Source organism: Carcharodon carcharias, chromosome 2 (assembly GCF_017639515.1).
Source record: "Carcharodon carcharias isolate sCarCar2 chromosome 2, sCarCar2.pri, whole genome shotgun sequence".
In the NCBI taxonomy this organism is placed as follows: Eukaryota; Metazoa; Chordata; class Chondrichthyes; order Lamniformes; family Lamnidae; genus Carcharodon; species Carcharodon carcharias.
The window spans coordinates 143,286,557-143,312,946 of NC_054468.1; the positions used below are offsets into that span (position 1 = coordinate 143,286,557).

Here is a 26,390-nt window from a genome sequence, read left to right on the forward strand (position 1 = left end):
TCTTGCAGTGCTCAACTGCGCCCAGTGACATTATCACCCACCTTTTCCCACCTCCACCCTGGCAGTGTTGAGCTTTTCAGGGGGCCAATCGTGGTCAGGGGTCCGTTTCCTGGCCGCTCAATGAGGGAAAAACTCAGGCCAAAAATAAGCTGAAACCATCAGTCAGAGTTAAAGAAACTTCCTGCTGAACTACTTCAACTGACAGACCATCTGGCCTGGAGCGAAAATTGGGTGGGATGAGGCCCTTTAAACCGAGATGGGTCTGCTGAGTCAGGAAATTTCCTAACCTGAGCTACTCAGCTGGGTAGTGAAAATCCAACTGGAAGTGTTGCTGATCCAGGAACCAATGTAGGCCAGCAAGCATAGGGGCAATGGTTGAACAAGACTTGACGAGAGTTAGGATATAGGCAGCTTTGGATGAGCTGAAATTAATGCAGGGAAGAAGATGGGCTGCTGGGCAAGAGACCACTGAAATAGTCAAATCTGGAGGTTACAGAATACTGGGTTCATTCCATACTTCTTTTGTCATTGTTATCCAGTAGTTGCCATCTTATATACAATTATTTTTTAAATTAGGCAACTAAAAATATTTAATTGAAAAACAATATTATTAAAACTCAATTTTCACCGCAGGTATTCTTTAAAATTATGGTCAAAATGTATTAATATTTAATTGTTGAAGCTGTAAAACTCGCCATCAGAATAATGTACTAGTTACAAAGCTTACATACTTTACATAACATCACAGCTGTGGACTGCTGCCTTCAGTAGGTACCCATGTACCATCGTTTATTTATCAACAGGAACCACTTACATGATGTTGTATAGGCTCATGTGTAAATAGCACCGCTTTAAAGATACAATTATTTTGAGTTCTTGTTTTTGAACCGGCTATATCAGAAAATAAATTGTAAAATTGGGGAGGGTGGTTAACAAAACAGAACATGACATTAGTTACAATGTATTATTTAAGTTTATTTCACAAACAGTGCAGATCTGAATAAATCATCTCAGTAAAGCTCATGACACAATTAGACTGATGGAATATTTCATTAATTCTATGAACATTATTTTGCCACTTGTGGGGAGATGAAAACTAGGGGTCATATGTAAGATAGTCACTAAATTAATCCAGTAGGGAATGCTGAAGACACCTATTTACCCAATGAGAAACTTGCTCTCATATGTAACAATTGAGGTGAATAGCATAAGGGAAAGCTAGAAAAACCCATGAGGAAGAAAAGAATAGAAGGTTGTCTTGAAAAGGGTAGGGGGAGAGGGACTGAAGGCTTACATGGACTTAACATCAGCATGAACTTTCTTTTTATTTGTTCATGGGATGTGGGTGTCACTGGCAAGGTCGGTATTTATTGTCCATCCCTAACTGCTATTAGGCAGGCGGTGGTACACCACCTTCTTAAATGCCTGCAGTTCATGTGGTGAAGGTACACCTGTTAGAAAAGGAGTTCCAAGATTTTAACCCAGTGACGATGAAGAAAGGATGGTATGTCACTTGGAGAGGGACATGCAGGTAATAGTGTTCCCATTGGCCTGATTGCTTGACCTTCTAGGTGGTAGAATTCACAATTTTGGGAGCTGTTGTTGAAGAAGCCTTGGAAAGTTGCTGCACTACAGCTATTGTGGAAAAAGTGAATGTTTAAGGTGGTAGATGGAGTGCTAATCAAGCAGGCTGCTTTGACCTGATGGAATTGAGTGTTGTTTGAGCTACACTCATCCAGACAAGTGGGGAAAAATCTTCACACTCCTGACTTGTGCCCTGTAAGGCTTTGGGGAGACTGAAGGTGAGTTACTCACTCGAGTGTTTTTTTTTCATTTGTCCTTGGGATGTGGGCTTCACCAGCTAGGCCAGCAGTTTTTCCCCATCCCATTGCCCTTCAGGGCATTTAAGAGTCAACCAGCCTCTGACCTGCTCTTGTAACTACAATATTTATATGGCTGGTCCAGTTAAGCTTCTGATCAATGTGATCCCCAGGATGTTGATGGTGGGGGATTCGGTGATGGTAATGTCATTGAATATCAAGCAGGGGTAGTTAGACCTCTCTTGTTGGAGCTGGTCATTGCCTGATACTTGCGTGGCACAAATATTACTCGCCATTTATCTGACAAAGTCTGAATATTGTCCAGATCTTGCTGTCGGCAGGCACAGGTTGCTTCATTATCTGTGATGCTGCAAATGGAAATGAACACCAGTTGGGTTGAATGGCTTGTTTCTGCACTGTACATTCTATGTAATTTAGGTAATTCTATGTAACGGTAAAGGGTAGACAAAAATATTCTGAAAAATAATATTTTTGAGATTAATTATTTTCCCTGATAAATTTTCAATATACTGTGAGGTCCTACGTTCCCAATATTTCTCATTTGTTTTTTGTGATTGCACACAGGGTGTTGCATGGGAAGTTAAAAAAGAATATCATCTTATTTACACATGGTGAATAAGGAAATGTGATAAATTAACAGTAATAACTATAGAATAAAACAATAACAACATCAGGGTAGATCTGGCATATCTGGTTGGATGTATGCCTGGTGGTTTTATCACATAACATCCCATCTCCAACTGGCCCACCCAGTTAATAACCAGCTCTATTGTCCTTCTCTAATATTTTTATAACCAAAAACAAAAATGAAAAACACGATTTTAATGTCCCTATGGTTTTTCTTCCGGGTTGTTTGTAACAGTCCTCTTTAATAGGGTACTCCAGGAGGCTAAGGGGCAATCCAAGGGGTTGGCAATCCTCTATCAGGAGTAAAGTCACTCAAAGGTATCACTTACATATTTTCAATATCAGTCTTTTTCTAATGAAAGTCCACTCCCTGTGCACAGAAAGATGCATTATTTATCCAAATCAACAAATTTGTTGTTATGCACATGAGGTTATGGCTCAGATCCTGGGTAAGGAATATTTTGTAGTGAATGCAAATCTTTAAAAAATAATTGAAATCAGGATTAAATCATTGGATTGTTTTGCTGGAACACAACTACTGCAACTCAGTTGGACTTTACTCCCCTACCCCCACTAGATCTCACACAACCATTCAATACAGCACAAAACAGATGCTTCTTCATTCACTTTTTATCAAGAATGATGTTTCCTTCTTTGTCTTTTATTCGGACACGTCCTGTGGAGTACTTTGTTTCCTGCCGCCCGTTAGAATACACAGTCTTTATGGTTCCATCAGGGTACTCCCTGCGCTTATACTGAGATGTGTGGATCTCCCTTTGCCCATTGTTGAATTCAATAATTTTATCTCCATTTCTAAGAAAGAATCAAATGTTCAGAAACTGAACACCTTGATTGTGGAACTTTAACACCAAATAGTAACTTTTTGGGAAAGAAAGACATAAAGGATCTGTGCGTAAAATTGACATGGTTACTTTATTGGGTACCATCAGGTATTGATGCAGCTAAAAGTTTTTAGCCAATTTCTTACAAGAGCAACAATAACCAGTATCTTGATCAGCATGTACTTAAAGGCATGGAGGGAGAAGGGAACAAAGAATAATCTGACAGTAACCTGAGGAATGAAAAACCCATGCAAATATTTATGGCTGGAGCAGACAGCTGAGGTAGTGTGTGGCAAGGCATGGAGAGTTTAAAAGCAGGGATAAGGATGTTGAATTAAGTTAGTTCACTGAGTCACAGGGAACCAGTGGAGTTTGGGAAAGTAGAAATGACAGGGTGCAGGGTCCTACAGAAGGGGATGTAGGTTCTGGGGTTTGTTTGCTTCTATGTGGGTAGCTGGGAAAGTAATATTTCCAATGCATGAATATTACATTTGGAAATTAGTTAATTCTCAATGGTGTGAAAACAATGACAATAGTTTTGCAAGAAACTCTGAATATTTTCAGGACAAGAATGTACATAATAAATCATGAATAATGAGTTAACAAGGAAAAGCTATCAAGTGTAATTTGGACCAGATAGATAGAGGGACAGAAGCAAAATGGACCTCAGCCAAGAGCTGAAGGTAAATATATCAGGTGGGTGTGAACATGCAACAACTCAGAGAGAATAGCAGAGAAATAAACTTACTTCCACGGGGGGAATAGGAGAGAGACATAATTCAGCAGGAAAATATGGGAAAAATTCACTTACTTCTGCAGATTCACTATTGTTCCATCTGGGAATATGCTCTGCTCACGACCATCAGGAAAAAGATGTTTGACTGTCTGGTCTGGAAATAGTATTTTCTTCTTACCATCAGGGTAATGTTTTTCTGAAAAACAAGGAATAATAACATTTCACCAAGATCATAAGAAAAGTGTTATTTGAAAACATAAAAAAAGCAAGAGCTAACAGTGTTGGAGTAGACCAATAGGTGCAATATAACCTGCCAATTTTCAGTTTCATTACATTTGACATCAATCCCCCCAGCTTTCAAAGATTCTCCACTGATTCCTGCTGGAAGTGCATTTATCTGGACATCAGATGCAAAGACATGCTGGTGTCAAAATGTCAACTTGGCTTAGGTGGTAGTAGTCTTGTCTCTGAATTAGTAGGTCATTAAGTCAAACCCCACTTCAGGGGATGTATAATCTAGGTTCACATTTCAGTGCAGTACTGAGGGAATTCTTTGTTGTCAGAGGTATCGCTTTTAGGATTAGATGTTTACTTGTGGCTGTCTATCTTTTCAGGTAGGTATACATAATTCCATGGCACTGTTCAAAGAAGATTATTGAAATTCTCTGAATCAAAATTTAGCCATCAGACACTGCCACCAAAACATTTATCTTTTTGCTGTCTCTGCGTAATTGACAACCACATATGTCTTACAATAGAAAAGTAATGACACCTAAAATCAGATTTATTATTTGTGCAGTGGTTTGGAACATCTTGAAGACCTGAAAGGTGCTATATAAATGGAAGTTCATTCTTGATGTCCCGCAGTTCAATAGTTTTCTGACATACAAGTCTGGATTTTTGAATGTATATGCAGATTACTCCTAAATGTTTTGAAACAAGTGCAAATTTGCACCAAATGCTGTATCCAGTTTTCTGTAGTCAGCCCATGATCATAGTTATGCATAGCTTCAGATATATACTTGGACTTGTGGAAGGAGCATGTTAGTTTAGGAGCAGGTGAATTTTTAAAAAGATGCAGCTAATTAAAGAAGGGATTTGAATAGGGCAACAAAAATTGTTAGAGTCTTGGGGAAAACTCAGAAGGCATTTCAACCCATTGAGAATCTTTCCAGGGCTAAAGAGTGAAAGGGCTAAGAATTACACACAAACACAGTTGAAATGCAAACCATGTAGCATCATACACTGTAGCTTAATAAAAACACCCACCTATCTGGTTATTGGGAAACTGTAACATTTCCATTCCATTTGGATATGTAGTATGAGTTGTCTTTGCATCAGCATAATAGTAAATCTGCAAGAGGCCAGAAGATGTTACTTATTTTAAACAGTAATTTCTTCAAGCATTTTTCTTTTTGGTTTCTTCTTTCCCCATGCAAAGGTTCTTACTTTTGCTGAGGTACAAACCATGGATAGTGAGGACCTTACCTAATTGATCTTCCTGCATGTATGAGGCTGACACTGTGAGCTCGAAATTTGGTTATCCCGATTTTCAAACAGAGGGATCTTGGTTTGCAACCTGCCCATGCTGATTCATACTGAGGTGGACAGCGTGCAGATTTGCTGCACCCACCTCATCTGTGTGATTGTAGCATCTGGGTGAGCAGGTTTAGTGCCGCTGGCTTCTTCTTAACACTGCCAGTTGCCTCTGCGTTCCGCAGGGCAGCCCAGTAACTTGTTCAGGAACAATGGTGTGTGGCTAACCTGCTGTTCTCAAAGGCAGCCTAAAGGGAAGCTGCACTGTGAAGAATATTGCTGTAATTTAAATGATGGCAAAGTGAACACCAGGGCAGGGAGAGGGTTCCAGGTTCATGGATGGAGCACTGGAGACATTAATGGTGGAGGAGGTGGGTAGGATTATAGAGGCCATGGTTTTATGGGGGCCAGGTGGCCCTTTAGGACCACCTCCAGGAGGGGTGGAAGCGAGCAGGTGAGCTTAAGAGGTCAAATTCCTGAGTCTGGACCCGAGAACCTGACATCTGTGCCAGAAGAACTCTAATAACCTCACACAGAGGTAGAGAGACACAGCACAGTGCTGTTGAAGAGGCCCTATCACTTGATCTGATCTGATACTCGCAGTTACCAGCTGAGATACTCGCACTGCACATATCTTGGAGGCTAATATAGAGTTGGGATCAGCATAGGGTGAGTTATGTGGTCAGAGTTAGAGGATGGTTTGTTTGTCAGCTTAGTGGAGGTCAAGGTCAGAGATGAGTTCTGTTGCAGAAGTCTCAGATGAGGGCCTCAATGGTGCAGCATACAGGAGAATGCTGATGGACATGCACACCAAGATGCTTGGTGCATTGGCTGGCAGACAGCCATCCATCACAGTCAGTGGGCATGGAGGAGGCCCTGCAGAGTACATGGTGCAGAGCTTGCCCTCTTGAAAGCCTCTGCTCTATCTCTCTAGCATGCTGCAGAACCAGGGACACTGCCACTGTTGCCTTGATCCCTGTTGCAGCTTTTGTGTGGATAGAACACCTAACCCTCTGCTCTCCCTGTGAGGATGCAACAACACTCCCTGTCAAATCCAGGAACTCACCGCAACAGCTCTGAAAATAATCCAGAGTATTTCCAGACACTTTACAACAGAAAAAAGTTCTTAAAAACTGCCTTTACTGCAATTTGGGTGTCTGATCCTTTTAAGTAACACTAGCATAGGGCCCTCATTCAGGAGAACAAACTTATTGTTTGTAGAATGATCTATGAATTCACTGCTTAACGGTCCAAATTTGTTGCCATTCGGATGCCATTTGTTTTCCTTTTAATTTATTTTTTCACAGGATATGGGCATCACTGGCTAGGCCAACATTTATTGGCCATCCCTAATTGCCCTTGAGAAGGTGGAGGTGAGCTGCTTTCTTGAACTCCTGCAGTCAATGTGGTGTAGGTACACCCAGAGTGCTGTTAGGGAGGGAATTCCAGGATTTTGATCCAGCGACATTGAAGGAATGGCGATATAGTTGCAAGTCAGGATAGTGTGTGTCTTGGAGAGGAAATTCAAGGTGGCGGTCATCTCATGCACCTGCTGCTTTTGTCCTTCTAGGTGTCCCAGCCTGTGCTGGATCACTGAAAGAGCTACACAATTAGTCCGGCTCCCCTGCTATTTCCCTGTAGCCCTGTAAATGATCCTTCTTAAATATTGATTTTCCTTATGAAAGTTATGATTGAATGCACTTCCATCACCCATTCAAGCAATGCTTTCCAGAACATTATAACTGAGTAAAGACATTCTCATCTCCCCACCCCTGGCTTTTTTTTTTGCCAATTATGATAAATCTGTGTCTTATGCCAGAATAAAAGCGAAATAGTATGGATACTGGAGATCTGAAATAAAAACAGAAAGTGTTGGAAAAACCCAGCAGGTCCAGCAACATCTGTGGAGAGAGAAACAAAGTTAATTGGTAGAATCATCTCAGACTTGCACTAAGTGCAGTAGCAGGTAAGAAAAAAGTTGTTTTACTCGCCGGCCGCAGTGGTGGGTTTTCATGCTGTATCATCCCATTCCTGGCACATCCCACCTCATTCACAGGAAACACTCTGGATTGCTGGTGGGTGGGCTTGGATTTGCCCACTACGCCAATGACCTCAGCTCTTCCTCGCCCTGGACACCATATTTAAAGCACACCAGATAGCATGTCTACAGACCAGGACTGCTCCAGGTGACAGATGGCCCCGAAAGTAAAGAAGATGGCAGCCCCCGAATTTAATGACGCCTCTCTGGGGCACCTGCTGGCCATAGCGAAAGGCCTGCATGATGTCCCCTACCCTGCTCTGGCCACATAAGGTCCACCAGCATCATCAATCCGGCCTGGGAGGCAGTGGCAGTGCCAACGGAGCACAAAGGAAGTCAGCCAACCAGTGCAGGAAGAGGATGAATGCTCTCATTCGTTCTGCCAGGGTAAGTTAACCACCTCATCACTCTCAACTCCCACATTCACAAACCCATCACACATCCACAAGGATCTCACACCTCAAAGGACAACACCACTAACTCTCACACACACCCTCACACCTCCATCAAGCTTGTAACCTCTGGAGCTCGTGTCCCCATCCTGTCCACTCACCACACAAACATTCCTGCTCACACTCTCTCCATCTGTTTTCATGTGGAAAAGCTGGCTAACAACAGCATAGAGAGGACCCAGACTGCGGCCTGAATTTTACCCTTGGCGGGTGCGTACAATCGGCGGGCCTGGGAATGGCCGGGAAACAGGCCCCCACCCCCCCCAACCGCGATCGGCCAACGACTGCAATTTCACGCCAGCTGGCTAATTAAGCCCACCCAGCATGAAACGCGTCTCCCCAATGGTCAGGAAGAGCTGGACAGTGGCCTGTTGGGCACTGGGTCCAATGGTGACCTGGTGGGCAGTTTAAAAATGGCATATTGTTCCCCCTTTCCCTGCCTGCCATGACGCCCGGTGCCAATGGGGCTGGAAAATTCCGGCCAGTGTTTCGAGTCCAATATGACTCCTCTTTGGAACTGAACAGTTCCTGTCGCCAGAAACTGTTTATCTCTAACTTGTCTATCAAAACCTCTCATAATTTTGAACAACGCTATTAAATCTCCCCTTTAAATTATTTGCTCTAGGAAAAACAAGCCTTGCTTCCCCATTCTTATCAGGTAACTGCATTACTATTCTGTTAAATTTCCTCTGCACTATCTCCTTAATGTCCTTTCTAAAGTCTGGTGCACAGAATTGGACACAATGGGCCGTAACTTATAAGCTCCAGGGCAGTAAAATGTGTGGGGGAACCCCCTCTCCCCTACACCCCGGAGGTTCCCAAGTAAGCATTGCACGGCAAATGCCTGGGAGGTGCAGACTTTCAATGGTCAATTGCCCTACACTGGGAACCATCCGAAAATGTAACTTAAATTGCACAGTTGGTTCCAACTGTGTTACATCAAGAGTTATTCAGGAAAAGTTAGAAGAATTAAAACCGCTTCTAACTTCTGGGTAACTACTGTACAGACCCACACCAACCTCCTACGGGACTCCCACAACATCCCCAAACCCCCATGGGACTCACCCCACTGCGCTGACTACAGCTCCCCGGGACAAGACTCTCCTATCCTCCATGGGGACTCCACTCTTGAAATGGACACCCCAGCATTCCACCCCACCAACATGGGGATCAGCCCTGCTAGCCTGACTCCCAACTCTCACCCCAAACACACTCCCGGCCAGGCTGGACTTCTGACTCTCACCCCCACCTCCCTCCCCAGCCAGACCTGACTCCCGATTCTCAAACACACCACCCTACCCAGCCAAGCCTGAGTCCTGATTCTCACCTGCATTCCCTCAAAGGCCTGGTTCTCGAATCTCACTCGTCCCGAAGGCCTGACCCCCGACTCTCATCCCACCTAGGCCTAATTCACGACTTTCACCTTCCCAAGGCTCGACTCCCAACTCTCACCTCCACCCCATGCCACTCCAAGGCCCAATCTGAACCCCCCACCCTGCCCAGGCTCAATCAGAACCCCCTGCCCTGCCAAGGCTCAACCTGACAAACCCCGCCTTGCCAAGACCCTTTCCCCCAGCACCCACGACCCCATTCCCCAAAATCCTACCCACTTACCTTATATGCTTAACTTCTCCGTGGCTTGACAAAGATCTTTAAACCTGGCTGGACCTTGAAACTTACCTGCCTTACAGCAGCTATTGCCATAAAAAAGGGGTATGTCCTCCCTCTGTCTAATTCTGCAGCACTCGACTGAAAGCCTCAGGAGTGCGCTGCCCTGTACAGTTCTCACCAGGCCTGTGTCAGAAGGTCGGCGAGACAGGATTGAAAAAATTTAAAGGTAAGAAAGTAGGAGCAGCATGGCAATCCAACTCTGACTGCCACTCTGTAGATGTTTAGGCTCAGTACTCCAGCTGAGATCTAATTAGTGATATGTAAAGTTTTAAATTCACCTTCTTGGTTTTATACTCTGTGGTCCCAATATTTATGAGAAGGCAACTTCCAAAGTGGGGGCTGGATGGAGGGGAGGGATGTGGGGGAATTGGGTGCGAGAAATCCAAAAGTCATGTCAGCGAGTTAGAACCTGATATCACAGCTGAATTGAAGAAATTAATTTTGACTTACAGGTTTCATGTTTCCAAGCTGCAAAATGAGCATGATGCACACTCACATGGTGCGATCTCAACTCTATTTATAGGTACAGTGTTATAGAGTTGATTTTCCAAGCAACTTTTGTTGGTGGAAACAGCGAACTTTATTTACAAGACCACAGCAGCAGCAACATGTGTGCATCTGTCTCTATAATTAAAGAAGTCTCTACTCGAAGTTTCCCACACTGCAAACTGATTAGTGTATGCAGATCATGAGATCTTACAACCCAGATTATTCTTAAAGCTACAGTCCTACATTTTTCAAAACTATAATTACTACATTCCTCCCCCTTTAACTTTTCTGAATATTTTGTGTTTACAAGGATATTTATCTCATGAGATTATAATATTTACACAGGTCATGAAATTATAAGTTCAGTCTTTCAGGTGGTTTCCTGATCCACGTGGAACATCGTAGCTCCATGACTTCTGAATCTTTGGCAGGAACCACAGTCTCTGGCATCACATTAACATCAGGTACCTCTTTAGGCACAGGCAATTCAGTGTTGTCCACTCTGACAGAGATATCTGGTATGTCTATCCTTGGTTGGACAACTTCAACAGGAACCACAGGTTCACCAATGGTTACAGGTGGAACATTGTTTTGTTGGGGTATCTCCCTTCTTCTTAAATGATCCACCTACTTACAGGTGATCCAGCCCTCCACTTCTACATAGTATGACAACGGAGCTTACTTTACCAGGTAACCACTTCAGTTCTCTACTGAAATTCCTTACATACACTGCTTCACCAACAATAAATTGTCACTCAAGACAATGAAAATCATGAGTCGCTTTTTGGTTCCCTTGACTTTCTCCACCTTTCCTTCCAAATTGGCAAGTATCAGGCTTAGTCTTCTTCGAAGACGATGCCTCATCAGTAACTCTGCAGGTGTTGCACCTGTCGTAGTGTGGGGAGTTGTTCTGTAGTGAAATAGGAAATGAGCAAGTTTAGTTTTCAATGACTCACTTGTTAACTTTTTCATTCCTGCCTTAAAAATTTATACTGCTTTTTCCGCCAGTTCATTAGATGATGAATGCTATGGTGCAGTCTTCACATGGCTGATACCATTTAGGCTGACAAATCTTTGAAATTCAGTGTTAGCAAACACAGTACCATTACCTGAGACAATTAATTCTGGCAATCCATGGATAGAAAAGCTTTGGTGTAATTTTTCTATAGTAGCACCTGATGTTGGCGACTTAACATCATATATATCTAACCACTTGGAATGAGCATCTATAATCAGTAGAAACATGGTTCCAAGGAAAGTACTGACGTTATCGATGGCAATCTCACCCAGGGCCTACCAGACCACTCCCATGGGTGTAATAGAGCTGCCACTTGCATTGCACACAGTATTTAATCACCTTCTCACTATCATTGTCCATTCCTGTCACCAAAGCTAACTTCGTGAAATCATCTTCACTCTTGAGGTTACTGGATGGGCACTGTGTAACTCTACTAAGAGCGGTTCTCTTCCTTGTGAAGGAACTACTACTCGTTCACCCCATAATAGGATACCATCTTGACTGTTCATTTCATGTCTTCAGTTGAAAAATGGCTTCAATTCATCAGGGACTAGTTCCTGGGACCATCCGTATGACACTTGGTCCCTCACTCAAGACAGGACTGGATCACAATTCACCCAGTTTCTTATCTGCCTGGCACAGGCTGGTGAGAAATCCAAGAAATTCATCACTAACATGATCTCTTGGGTCAAAAACAAAAATAGCAGGAAAAACTCAGCAGGTCTGACAGCATCTGCAGAGAGGAATACAGTTAACGCTTCGAGTCCATGTGACTCTTTATCATTCTGTTTCAAATTTCTAGCATCTGCAGTATTTTGCTTTGATCTCTTGTGAATTGGGACATGTTCATTGTTCTCTTGCAAAGAAAGGCGACTTTGTGCATAGACTAGGGATTCATAAAGCCAATGCCAAAGCCCTAAGTGTATTCATATGCCGCTAAAAGTAGGACCCATCTTTGAATTCATGCAGAAACTATGGGAGGGATAGCCTTTTCCACGCTAAACAGACCCAAAAGTGGTTTATGGTCTGATACTATCGAGAAGTGTCGCCCATGTACGTATTGGTGGAATTTTTTTAGACCAAAAATAATTGATAGGCCTTCCTTTTCGATCTGAGAATATCCATTCCCTCCTGTGGTAAGTGTCCTAGATACATAGCCTATCTGCACTGTCGTCCATCTTGTGAGATAGTACTGCTCCCACTCCATATTGGGGGTGTATCGCAGGTTAGCACCGATTCCTTTGTCTGGTTGTAGTGCACCAACAAATTTGAAGAGTGAAAGAGCTGTTTTACTTTCATGAAGACTTCTTCTTGGGGTGATTTCCAAACCCGATGCTGTTTTTTATTTAGCAGTGAATGTAGACGGGCTAGAACCGTTGATAAATTTGGTAGAAATCGGCCATAATAATTTACCATCTCTAAAAATGATTTAAGTTCAGAGACGTTCTTAGGTGCAGGTGCCTCTCTGATTCCTTTAACCTTCTCTTCAACAGGGTGTAACCCTTGGACATCTACCCGGTGGCCCAAATAAATGAATTAATTTACCTGAAAAGTACATTTTTCCTTCTTTAGGCACATTCATGCTTCTAAAAAGCATTCAGGGCTTTCTCCAAATTAGCCAAGTGGTCCTTTTCCGTGAATCTAGTTAGTAGACCACATCCTGAAGTAGTCCTTGTAGCAAGCTCTCCATCATTCTCTAGAAAATGGCACAAGCCAAAGAAACACCGAAGACCAGGCCTGTGTATTGATATAACCCTTTTGTGGGTGTTTATGGTCACAAATTCATGGGAGGCATCATCCAGTTCTAGTTGCTGATATGCATGACTCATATCAAGCTTTGTATATGTTGTCCCTCCTGCTAGTTTGGCATAGAGGCCTTCAATCTTGGGAATAAGGCACCAGTTTAGCTGCTTTGTTGACCATTAGCTTATAATCCCCACAGATCCAAACAGTCTGATCCCGTTTTAGGAAAGGGACTATAGGTGCTGCCCACTCAGAGAACTTTACCGCTTTTATGACACCCAGCCTCTCTAGCTGGTTCAACTCAGTGTCAACCTTCTCTCTCAGAGCGTAAGGCACCAGTCTTGCTTTTAAGAAGTGAGGAGTTGCTTCTGAGCCTATGTAAATCTTAGCCTGTAGGCCTTTGATTTTCCCCAGTTCATCCTGTCCATTTTTTGTTAGCAGTCTGGCAGTCCTCCTGCCTGCAGCTGGAAGATTTCGAACCAGTTTAATTTAATCTCTTTCAACCAATCAAGGTTTGGTCCTTCACTTTCTACTACCATCACTGGTAGTTGTGCTGTTTGGTGTCTATAATAAACAGGCACACTGGTAATACCCTTTTCCTGGATTTCTTCGCCTGTGTATTTTTTCAACTTGGCAGAAGTTTATTCCAAATTTAATTGTTGAGCACCTTTATTTAAATATCAAGAAGTGTGCTCTCCTACTACAGTGGTAGAAGCACCAGTGTCGACTTCCATTTTTAAGGGTTTACCATTCATACCTGTAAAGTGGCAGTGATTGGCTCTGTCTTGCCAACTTTCACGTTGAATAAGGAAAATATGTCAGAATTAGTTGTTTCCGGTTCTTCCATATTATATACTTCATTTAGCTTTGTTTGTTGCCTGGAAACCTGTTTTAATCTCGCTTTGCAATGTTTCAATATGTGCTCTCTTTTGTGACAAAAATAGCACTCCACCTATTTAAATCACCAATTGTTAGGCGTATGATTGTTTCCATGTTGATAACAATTAGTTTTCGAATTTACTGCTGAGCTGTTTTAGCTAAATTTTCAGGGTAGTGGGGGCTGTTTCCTGCTTCGCAGAGGAGTACCGGCTTTTTGCACCATTTTCGGCTGACTATTCCCACCCAATTAGGAAAATGGCGTCATTTTGTGCACCTTGAATCGCTTGTGAATCACTACAGCGCTTTCCATTGTAAGCGCTATTTCTAACACTTTCTTCAAATCAAGATCCTCTTCAGCCAATGATCTTCACTGAATAGCATTATGTTGCACACCACAGACCAAATGATCCCTGAGCATATAATTCAGGGTTTCACCAAAATCACAATATTCCATTAGTTGTTTTAATTCCACTAAGTAGGTAGCAATGGTCTTCCCTGTGGCTCTAACCTGTGAATTGAACCTGAACCTCTGCATTGTGACTGAGGGCTTGGGTTGGAAATGTCCCTTAACCAGGTCTAATAATTCACTGATGGTCTTTGAATCAGGGGGCTGTCAAGCTTTGAATTAAACTGTAGGTTTTGCTCCCACAAATACTTAGGAGAATTGCTGTCCTCTTTTCCTCCCCTGTGGTTTTGTTGGCTTGCAATTAGAACCCAAGCCATTCTATATATTGAGACCAGTTGTCTGTGGCTGGCTCAAAGGGGTTGATTCTGCCAAACTGTGGTATCTCGGATGAATATATTTTCCTTTCTTTTTAATTATCTTAGATACTCACAATCGCTGGACGAGGGACAGCACCGGATATGATTTATCCTCATCTCCAGTTTGTTCTAGAGTTGATTTTCCAGGCAACGTTTCTTGATGAAACCAGTGAACTTTATTTACAAGACAGCGGCAGCGGCTAAATGCGTGCATCTAACTCTATAACTAAAGAACTGTCTTCTACAGGTTCCCCATGCTGCAAACTGATTGGTTTACACAGATCATGTGATTTTACAAAACAAGATCATTCTTAAAGCTACAGTCCTACATTTTTCAAAACTATAATTACAAAATGGAACTTGGGAGAGCCAATATGTGTTTAGGATGGATGCACAGAGTTTCGGGACAGCATCCAGATTTAATGATGCATTACCAGAATTAGTGGTGGGTACAGTCCAGACCAGGAGAGACATACTTTTCTCTAACAATAAGAGGAAAAAATATGTAGTTCTGATCAAGAAGGCATGGTTGGAGGTAGCTAAGCAGCAGAAGCATTGTGCCCTAGTCTTTGACACAATGCAGGAAGTGATTTAGTGACTTAATTAGCAGTTCACAAAAAGTAGGTGCATTTGCTGATTCACTCAAATCCTGTGATTTAACCACTTTCTCTCCTCCCCCACTTGCCCTTCACTCTGCCTTGCCAAGCATACTTCATCACATCACTTCGCACACCCAATCAACTTTCACCACCACCCATTCTCATTCCATCCTAGAGTACATCATCATAGGATGTATAGCCATTTACTACTGCAGATACTCGCACTTCAGTTGGGTAACTTAGTCTTGCTGGATTTTACAATCATCTTTCTTAGTTGTTAGAATTTTGATACAGGATCTAGCAATGAAGTCAAACTTTTCAGTGGATGTTTATCAAAGGTTATTGGTAAGTTTCTTTGAATACTGAAACATATTTCTTTTAGATATGCCTGGTCCTGCATATTTCAGGCTCAGCATGGACTTCATCTAAAGACAAGAATCAATTAGTTCATAGAAACTGTAGAATTGAATTTAGTAGTATACTGTATTTCATGGACATGTTCTAATCCATACTGGCCAGAATAAAAACCTTAACATATGGCCTGTAACTATCAGAGATTTTAAAAAAAGCTTTATTATTCTGTTCAGAGATATGAGATAATTAGATCTTGGGCCAGCTTTTCACTACCATGGCAAGTAGTTCGAGTCAGGAAATTTCCCAACTTGGCTGACCTGCCTCGGTTTAATGGGCCCTGTCACACCCAATTTTCACTCCAGGGAGGTGGGGGATGGATAGAGACGACCCTGGAAGCAGATCATAAGCGGCCATAGAGTTGGGCAAAAACTGAGGTAGGCTGATTAAAAGGCCTGCCTTGGTTCTCTGGGACTTTTTCCTAGTTATTTGAGAAGCTGCTAGGCCCTCAACCCAAACACCCCCACCTTTTTCTCTTGGCCCCCTCCATGCCAACTCATGCCCCTGCCTATCCCCATGCCCCCAACTACTCCATGCCCTCCAAATGCCAACTCATCCCCCATCCATACCCCCTCAATTCCACCTCCTTGCGCCATCATACCAACATGCCCCCTCCACGTCCCAATACCCCGATGCCACTTCCGTAGCTGTTTTCCCAGTATCTACCATGGGTAGACCTCACGAGCCATGTGGAGGTGAAAAGAAATAAACACTTAACAGTGTAATGCAGCTCTTATTCACACATACTTAATACTGAAAAAGCTCACCAAGGATCCTTCGACAGCACCTTCCAAACCTGCGACCTCTATCATCTAGAAGGTCAAGGGCAGCAGATGCATGGGAACACCACCACCAGCAGGTTCCCCTCTAAGCCTCACATCATCCTGACTTGGAACTCTATCGTCGTTCCTTCACTGTCAATGGGTCAAAATCCCGGAACTCTGTCCCTAACAGCACTGTGGGTGTACCTACATCACATGGACTGAAGCAGTTCAAGAAGGCAGATCATCACTGCCTTCTCAAGGGCAATTAGGGATGGGCAATAAATGCTGGCCTAACCAGCGATGCCAACATCACGTTAAATAATTTAAAAAATCTATTACTTTGCCACCACTTTCCTATGTTGGGTATTCTTGGGAACTTGCCTTTTCATTTGCTGTCTGATGACTAGGAAGGCATGAATTAATGGGAATGAATGAGGGGATGTACAATGGTGAATGACTAGTTGCAACATTGCTTTGTATCAGTCCATCTGGGGTCAGGGTTTGGGGGAAAGTGGCCAAATGATGTGATGGTGACTTTGGTCAAAATTTAGCCCCCAGTAACACTACTCTTCTGACTGTTTTACATGGCTAGTGCCTCCTGATACCTTAACCCTTCTTTTGCTCTGCTCTCTGCTGTCCCCATCAACAAATCATTTCTCAATGGGAGGTAAGAAAGCAGCTGTGAGCAATGAAAATATATGGCTGTCTGTATTCATGACTTTTAATTTGCCCCAATAATATCTGTACCATCCTCTCACCTTATTTTCAATGGCAACATTCAGAAAATCTGGGAAATGGGTGCATATGAGCTAAATGTAAATGCTGGTCAAAATCTCATCAAAAATCGCTCATTTAAATACTATAAACAGTAATCCTTCTCTCCGGAGGGTGTTACATTCACGCAATGATGCATGCCTGGGTTGGCACAATGGAGAAACTTCTGACATTTTCATCAATTTTAACAATCTTCCACACACCCTTTACTGTTAAAATTTAACTTCTAACCTTTTCCTTGTAACTACGTTACAAGATCTATGTTAATTTTTCATATTTGTTGTCCTGCCCTACCATTTCAGGCAAGGTGACCAAAATTGGTACTTCAAGTGTGACCTTACCAAAGTCTTGCTTTGCTGAAGCATAGCGCTATTAATTTTCTACTTTATTGGCCTGTAAGTACTTGCTGGAATAATAATTTCCTCCCTATAGCTACCTTCAATTGCTTGTGAACTGATAACGACTGGCCAGTGATGACCCAAGCCACTATTCTTGCTGTGACTTTCAATGGACATCCCTTCATGGAAGAGACAAACTTTGAGTTGGCTTGCCTCACATGCATAACACAGCATAGATTAAACTATATCTACCATTTTGCTTGTCTAAATCATCAACAACTTACACTTATATAGTGTCTTTAACACAATAAAACATACCAAAGTGCTTAACAGGACCTTAATGGGAACAAAATTTGACATCAAGTCACATAAGGAGATATTATGCCAGATGACCAAACAGTTGGTGAAAGAAGAAGGGTTAAGGAGTGTATTAAAAGTGGAAAGAGGTAAAGCAAGACAGGGAGAGAATTCAGGAGATTAGGGCCTGGACAACCAAAGGTACAGTTGTCCAATGGTGGAGTGATTAAAATGAAGAAATGCTTGAGATCCTAAATGGCAGAGTGTATAAATCTTGGTGGGTGGAGAGGGGGGTGGTGAGGATGGGTTGGGGAGGGTTGCTGAAGTTGATTACAGAGAGAGGGAGGGGTGGGGCTCTGAGGGGATTTGGAAACAAGGAGCAGAATTTTCCATGCCCGCTGATGTCGGGTGTGTTCAATGGCATGAGTGGACATTATGGCAGGTAGGCAAAAAATTGGGGTCACGACGTCGTGAAACCAGTTTGCAATCGTCTGCTCAACCCGTCAATGGCAGGCTGCGTTTCCCACCATTGGATGTAAGGAACCTCATTATAATAGATCTGCTTTACATTATAAGGCCAGCCTGCCGGAATCATTCCCCATGCTCGATCATCCGAGCACGTTGGCAATGATAGCATGCTGATGTGTTTCACAACGGCATATATAAGGTGTGCACTTAGCCGGCTGCACTTTGAGGGGAACTCAGAGGTGAGCGCACAGTAACGTTGCGCAATGCTCACGAGGGTCACCTGTTGGACTTCAAGGTTGAAGTGAGTTGTGGGGGGGGCAGCAAAGGCTCCCCTGCAGTTGATGGTAGTGCACAAGCATATGTGGGGTGGCGGGGGAAGGAAGCAGCCACGCATCAGGGAAATCTTGTATAAAGTGACCATTCCTCCACAGCTGAGACAGCTCAGATGCAGCCACATTAACATGTTTGGAGTAGAACCTCCAGCTTATCCGCCACCAAGTGCTCCAGAGGTTTTCACCCCTCGGGCACAGAATGCAAAGTAAAGAGCTTTTTAGTGAACTGCAGAACAATTGGACAACTGCGCACGTTGTACAATCTCCTTGCGAAAGCTGGTCATGGAGCAGTTGCTGGAGGAGGCGCTCACAGCCCCTTGCAAAGTTATCATTCTGGTTTGGACCAGTCTGCCTCATGGTTCAAGCCAACAGTGTGTCCTTTGCAGCGTGGGTTAGGAGAATGCCTGCATCTGAGCTGTGAGCACAGTTAGGCAAAGCTATTGCCAAGTGGTCAGGTGAAGTGGGGTGGAGGAGGGTGGGGTTTCGGGTAGCCATACAGCGCACTAAACTCTGGTTACCTAAGTGGCCAGTTTCATACGGGGCAGGATTTTCTCGTCGGCGTAAAATGACACGCGGTGGCATTGGGCAGAACTCCCGACATCACCGTGCCCCATTTAAATTTTCCGGTGGGCGGGGGAGGGGGGCAGCAAAATCAGCTGTGCGACCGCCGACCTGTCAATGGCCAACTGAGGCCATTGACAGAGTAATTTAGCTAATTAATGGGCCTGCCTGTCCAACTGTAAGGTTGGCGGGCAGGCCAGGAGCCCCGGCGGGAATTAGAAAAAGCATGAAACCTCATCCATGGGCGGGATGAGGTTTCATGTAGGTTTTTAAAAAGTTTATTAAAGTTTTTAAAAAAATTATGGACATGTCCCAACTCATGTTACAGTGTCACATGAGGGGACATGTCAGGAATTTTTTTTTTCTATTTTTAATATTTGTGACAGAACAGCCGATCTCCCTGAGACAGCACTTGGCCTCAGGGAGATGAGTGCGCTCTTTCATGCGCACTCTTGGCTTAGGGAATCCTCCCCTTCCCGCACAGGAAGCGCATAGCGCTTCCATGCCAACGTCACACTGGGCGGGCCTTAATTGGCCCGCCTATGTAAAATGGCGTCGTGCCCTGATCAGGGGCGCTGATCGGAGGTGTGCCTGTGCGTGCCCACAATTCAACTTTGCCCCCGACAGGGGGAAAATCCTGCCCAGGGACTCGAAACGTTTATTTTGTTTCTCTCTCCACAGATGCTGCTCGGCCTGCTGCGTTTTTCCAGCATTTTCTGTTTATGTTTCAGATTTTCAGCATCCACGGTATTTTGCTTTTATCTCTCTCGTTCATCCTGCAGGAGGACTGCATCAGGAGCATGGCGCCTGGTGGCCTAGTGGCGTACAGAGAGCGGAGACGACGGAGAAGAGAGCTACGGAGGTGCCTGGCTGTACAGAGGGAGGAGCAGCACCCTCAGAAAGAAGGGGTTGTTAGGGCTCCCACGCACATCACTGAAGAGTCACAGTGAGCCATCACAGGTCAGCACCTATCTAGACAGAGGGTATACAGACACCACCTTTCATTCCTGCAGGTGATTAAGAACCAGTGTCATTGAAGACTATGCACGTCTAGGGAACTGGTTGGTGACATCTACCAGGTGCTGGAGGATTTGGCACCATGGGGACATGGAGGTCATCCACTGCCTGTGTCCATGAAAGTGACCGCGGCACTCAATTTTTATGGCAGTGGTTCCTTTCAGGGCTCTACAGGTGACATCTGTGGGATATCGCAAGCCTCCACCCACAAATGCATCCATGAGGTCATGGACCCCACTTTTGCAAAGGCAAGCAACTTTGTGCATTTCACCCGGGACCAGAAAAGCCAGGATGCAAGAGCGATTAAATTTGCCCAGGTCTCAGGTTTCCCACAGGTGCAGGGTGCCATCAATGGCACTCATGTGGCGCTCAGATCTGTTTCAACGTTCGGTCAACTATGTCAACCGTAAGGGCTTCCATTCGCTGAATATGCAGCTGGTGTGCAACCACCACAGACGCATCCTGGGAGTGTTCAGGAATTCTACATTCTCAGGCAGTCACAGATCCCTGACGTCTTTCAGGGTCCACAGAGGATGCAGGGATGGCTCTTTGAGGACAAGGGCTACTTGCAGAGGACGTGGCTGATGACATCTGTGCGGCGGCCTCAGTCTGCAGCAGAGTGAAGGTATAATGATGTTCATGCTGCAGCTCGCACATTGGTGGAGCAAACCATCAGGACTCTGAAAATGAGGCTCCAGTGCCTGGACCGGTCTGGTGGAGTGCTGTAATATAGAGGGTGTCATGCAATGTTGTCAACTGCTGTGCCCTTTACAACCTGGCACTGCAATGGGGAGAGGAGCTGGCTGAGAGGGAGATGGAGGAGCTGGAGGTGTTCTTCGATGAGGAGGACATCAACGGGGATGGGGGTGAGGAGGTCATTGAAGGCAATGATGATGGCGATGAGTCCATCGCACCGGCCAGGCGAGGTGTACTTGGGAGGCCCTAATAGCTGCTAGATTTGTGGGGGATGATGACGACATGCAGTGAGGAGACACCACAGATCCTCACGTTGCACCTGTGAACGTTTGACTTCAGTCTGGTTTATGGCAGCACACGTACCCTCTGTGATAAGGTTCCTGCTATGGAGACTTAGCGGGAGCCCTAACAGTTGTTCGATTCCAGGTGGATGATGATGACATGCAGTGAGGACACTCCATAGATCTTCACATAACCGCTGTGAATGTCTGACTCCTGTCTGGCCGAGGGCACCTCGCTTGTGCTCTGTAATCAGGGGCACTTCATGGAAATGCATCCCTGAAATTTTAAATACACCTGATCCTTTGTCAGCCTTCAGCACCTGACCCCTTCAGGAGCACAACGTCATTGGTCACAGATGCTGAAGAGATGGGGGTCAGCCCCACCCTAGAGATGCTGAGAGCACTCAGAGAGAGTGACGGAACTCTGTGATACCTACCCACAACATTCTGGCAACAATGACAAGTACCAGTGAAATTCAGGCATCAGTAATGTGTCCAGGGGGTGTGAGGCCGGATCATCACTTTGGTCTCAAGGCTACACAATGCACAGGGAAGTGGCCCTGGACTGAGACACCTGCCTTTATCTTGCACAGGAGCCAAGGATTCACACCTGAGTGACATGAACACTGGTCATCAGAACAAGGAGCCATAGGCAGGGAGACATTGTTGGGAGTTTATTTATAACAGTGAACATTATGTATAAGTGATTAATACCCGTGCCCAGGCTGTGCAACCACATCTTCTTAACCTTCCTAATCCTGCCGGTACGTCATGGTGCTCCCTGGACATCCACAGCAGAGGTGGGGGCAACCTGCTGACTGCTTTGCCCTGTCTGTGTTGACCTTGGCGGGCGTCCTCTGGAGGGCTGAGACCTGGAGGGCCCTGCCATGCTTTCGGGGTCCTGCTGCGTGGCAGCGGCACCCTCCTCGGCCTGTGGAGCTGGAACTGCTGGGGTCACTAGAAGAGGAGATTCAGATGGGCCGGACACTTCCATAGTCAGCTGGGTGGATAGCCCAGGGGTGTGCACCTACTGGTCCTTCTCTCTATGGGTGCCCAAAAGCCCTAGGCTGACTCCTTAAGGAGAAGAGGTAGCTGGAGTGAGATTGTGCTGTCCCACATCCCTCTCAGGTACACAATGTTGGAGGCCAACTGTGGCATCAGCGATGGAGTTCAGCCTGCGCGGCAGTACAGGTCCAATTTCCTGGGCCAAGGTCTCCATGGTGGCCACCATCCTACCAGTATTGACCTTGGTGCATTGACATGCTGGTGCTATCACCGCCTGAAGACGGATGGACTGCTCCATCATGCCTTGCAATGTGAGGTGTGCAGCGGACATCCCTTCCTGATGTTCCCAAGCTTGCCTTTACAGCTCCAGCAACTGAGACATGACTGAGGCCAGAGATTAGTCATCTGACTCAGACTCAGCAGATTTCTGGCCTCCAGCAGCCCTCCCAGTGGTGGAGACCTGGGAAGTCCCTGTCACCGCCTGCTGTGGATCAGACAGTGCAATGTGCTCACCAGATTGTGATCCAGAGGTTATTCTAAAGCTAGGTCCCACCGAGGTGTTTGTCTCTGCTCTGGTGGAGGGTGTGGGTGAGCACTGTGATGGGACGTCAATGATGGCGCCTTCAGATTCCTCTTCAAATGTTTCTTTGGGGTTTGATTGGAGGAACTGTGTCATGGATCCATTGGCTGTTTCCCAGATGTGCCTGCAAAAGCAAGGGAAGATAATTAGTGCATGGCAGTGGCCTGTAAGACAGGACACATCACTCACAGCATGGTTGCCTGATGGGTGTTGCACTGCTGGATCCTCACTTGGTAAAGCAGCGCCGACCTCTGTCAGCCATGAAATGGCCCAGATCCTCGCCGGTCAGCTGGATGGCTGTTTTCAAAGTCTGCGAGGACTTTGATTTCAGGCATTCTTCCACAAGACTGCAACCTCTCCCTCATGTTGTGTGCCAGCTTGTCCTGCATGAATAGAGATGGAGAGAGTGTAAGCAGGACACCTGCCAGGCCAGATAAGTATGCCTGACATGTGTGGGTGGTGAGTGGTCGCACAGATGGGATGAGGACAATGAAGGTGTATGTGAGAGAGTGAATGGTGATGTCCCTTTAACTGGCAGAGAGTGAGACCCCTGTGAATGTGTGATGGGTTTGAGAGTGTGTGAGTTCAGAGTGATTAGAACAGGGACTTATCCTGGTGGAATAGAGGAGATCATCCATCCTTTTTTGACATTGGGTGGCTGTCCTCTTTTGCAGGGCGTTGGCACTGGCCACTGCCTGCCATTCTGGATCAGTGATGTTGCTGCCCCTTCTGTGGCCAGAGCTGGATAGAGGACATCATGGGGGGCCTCCACTGCATCCAAAAGGCATTCCAGGAACTTGTCACTAAACTGGGGGCTGCAGTCTTCTTGCCCTTTGGGGCTATGTCTTCCAAGCAGCAGTTCTGGGCTGGGAGCACTGAGAAGTGTTCGTGTGACTGTACTTTAAATATGGTGTCTGGCGTGATGAAGCAACGAGGTGATGGTGTGGCGGACGAATGAGAGACTGCCCGCTATCGAAACGGCGTGTTTCCGGGAAATGCATGATTAATAAGGCAGGATTGGGACTCATACTCCCCATAATTTTAAGTTCATTATTCAATTCCAGATAAGCACTCCCAATGAGCAAAAGGTCACACATTTTGCCAAAATTATCCCTCATTGGCCAAAGGCCTTATGCAAATATCTGAAAAATGGCAAAAGACCAGCATGTAGAAGGTGTTTTTTGTTTGGAATGAGCAGAGTTATTTTTCACATTTATTAAGTTGCAATATTGGGGAATCATGCTACAAGATACATTCTGCAAGATGCTGCTCCTCCCACATGTTATTAAACATAATGAACAAGCAATTGGGAGGCCTGAAAATTGGGTGGAATGACCTGCTGCTTGATTTCTAATCAGCACTCACATCAAATAAGACGCCATGGCAAGGACTCTTAAATTCCCCTCATCCCAAGTCTCCACTGAAGAATCTAATCAGAGTTGACAAGACCTTTACATTTTTGAGTAGTGACTGGTTGAAGTATATTCAGAAGGGAAACCAATGACCAAGGCTATGAAAAAATTGTGACCACGTTTTCAAGCACAGAATTCATGAAAATAATACTGCCCCAAAGAAAGCCGACTGTTCTTCTCCCAGAAACTATCTGTTCCTACCTGGCACTGAGGCCACTCAGAGGATTAGAAACTGCTACATGTGTGAGATAGAATTCTCAAGATAGATTTGCATGATTAGTTTTTATCCTCATATGCTAGTACAGCCGTGAAAAGTAAATTGAAGCTGACGGAAATAAAAATCAGGAAATCAGAAACAGGCTTCTGAATTAGTATCATCAATTTTACATTGTCGTAGAAAGTCAAAATTAACCCCAAAGGTCCTAATTTCAATGAATGTATGGCAAGATTCTGGGATCATTGAGATTCCTCCAATATAGCCAGGAATGGGATTCAATATAAAGATCAGGTTATAATAGCCGTACATTTTATATTTTTTAAATTGCAAAAACATTGTCTCATAAATGGAAAATTCCATCCCATGTTTCCAAAACTCACAAGACCTACAGTAAATATCAAACCATTGGCTTTTTCCTTATGTTTCTCAGCATATAATAGTCTCAGTGCGTTGGTGGGTTTCAGCAGAACCCACCCCGCTTCTCCGAATGACAGGAACTCACTCCTGATTCTGTGCTTGGAAGCTTATTAATTATGCACAGGCGAGTATCAGGCCGAATGACCTGGCATTCATCCATCCCGCCATCAGCTGGTGGGGTCAAAGGTCCAGGTGCCATATTTAAACACCAGTCGAACATATACATCTCATTCTCTCCAACCAACCTGTCTCCAGGATGCCTTACAGATGTCTTCCACGCACAACAAGAAGGCTTCACTCTGCTTCTGACACGACAGCTTCCAGGCCTTGATCAGAGGATTGCGGGCGCATAGGGATGTGCTCCACCGGCATCGCCAAGAAGGTCAATGCGGCTACCAGGCCCACCCAGAATGAGATTCAGTGCAAGAAGAGGATGAATGATCTCATCCACTCCGCTCGGATAAGTCATCCTTCAACTCCCTCTAACATCAAACTCTTATCATTGCATCATGTGCTCAAATGGCTACTCTCTTCAGGGATCTCACACAACCTTTACCAGGGGATACATATCAGCAATGATGGACTTAAGGAACCTTTTACATCACCACCAGCCCACCTATCATGCTGGGGAGGGCTCACCACACACAAGGGGTATGAACCTTTGCTAATCTATGCTCTATCCCTTCTCATCACGTACCTTTCTTGTGTCTTCATCCAGGCCAAGCTGATCCACAAGTGGGAAAGTTCCCAAACAGGACTGTGGAGAGGGGAGGGGGGGGAAGGTGGGGGGATGGCTTGACATCATTGACCTCACAGAGTTCGAGGAGGCTGCAGCTCAAGTCGCTGGGAAGGACAGGGATCGCTGCTGTGGGTAAGATTGGATTGTCTCAGCAATCCAGTATGGATCACTCCTCCATGAGTTCATCACATCCTGACAATCACAGTGAGTGACGTGCAGTCTTATATCCCTCATGCTCATCTATCAAAACTCCATTCTCTATCTCATAGGCACCTGCAGATTGAGGCCCACAAGGGGCACCACCAGAACTCCCAGCCCCCGGACTACATCCAAAGAGGAAGATGATGAGCAGTCACAGTGCTCACCTGCACCCTCCAGCAGCGTATAGACACACACCTCAGTGGGGCACACCTCTTGATGAGGCTCAGGCTCACTTTCTGCAGAACACTTCACTGACATGTACCCGCAGCAGTCGGAGACAGGGTCTGGCCAGGTCTCAGGTATTCGGAGGACTGCTAGAGAACAGCCACCAGTTCAGTCCGAGTCAGTTGTTGAGCCTCTGGAAGCAGCCTCCCAACTCATGATGGATAGTCAGCAAGAGGCAGGGGAACATCAAACAGCAGTGTTTGAAGCCCTCAAAGAGAACAACTGCTGAAGTCATCGAAGGCAAGAGGGCAAACAACTCCGAAAGTTGCCTCCACCCCTGCTGTGGATGTCAGGATAGCACCTAGAAGGAGTGGAAGGCCTAAAGAAAATCAAAAATTTTTGATCACAGCTTTTTGCACGGGTGAAGTCAAAAATTGTCACTAACTGAACATCTGCAAAGATATTCCCTTTCCATGCGTATT

General features: G+C 45.0%; 1 protein-coding gene across 1 annotated transcript in view; it reads right to left on the reverse strand.

Moving 5' to 3' along the window:
• Positions 1 to 3,091: 3,091 nt before the first annotated feature.
• si:ch211-140l13.3 (centromere protein J) overlaps positions 3,092 to 26,390 on the reverse strand; it is a 334,615-nt gene continuing 311,316 nt past the window's right edge. Inside the window, exons 18-20 of the mRNA XM_041206857.1 lie at positions 5,316 to 5,400; positions 4,122 to 4,242; positions 3,092 to 3,281 (exon numbers count right to left, since the gene is read on the reverse strand). Coding sequence (XP_041062791.1) covers positions 3,092 to 3,281; positions 4,122 to 4,242; positions 5,316 to 5,400 — 396 coding nt within the window. The remainder of the gene's footprint in view (positions 3,282 to 4,121; positions 4,243 to 5,315; positions 5,401 to 26,390) is intronic.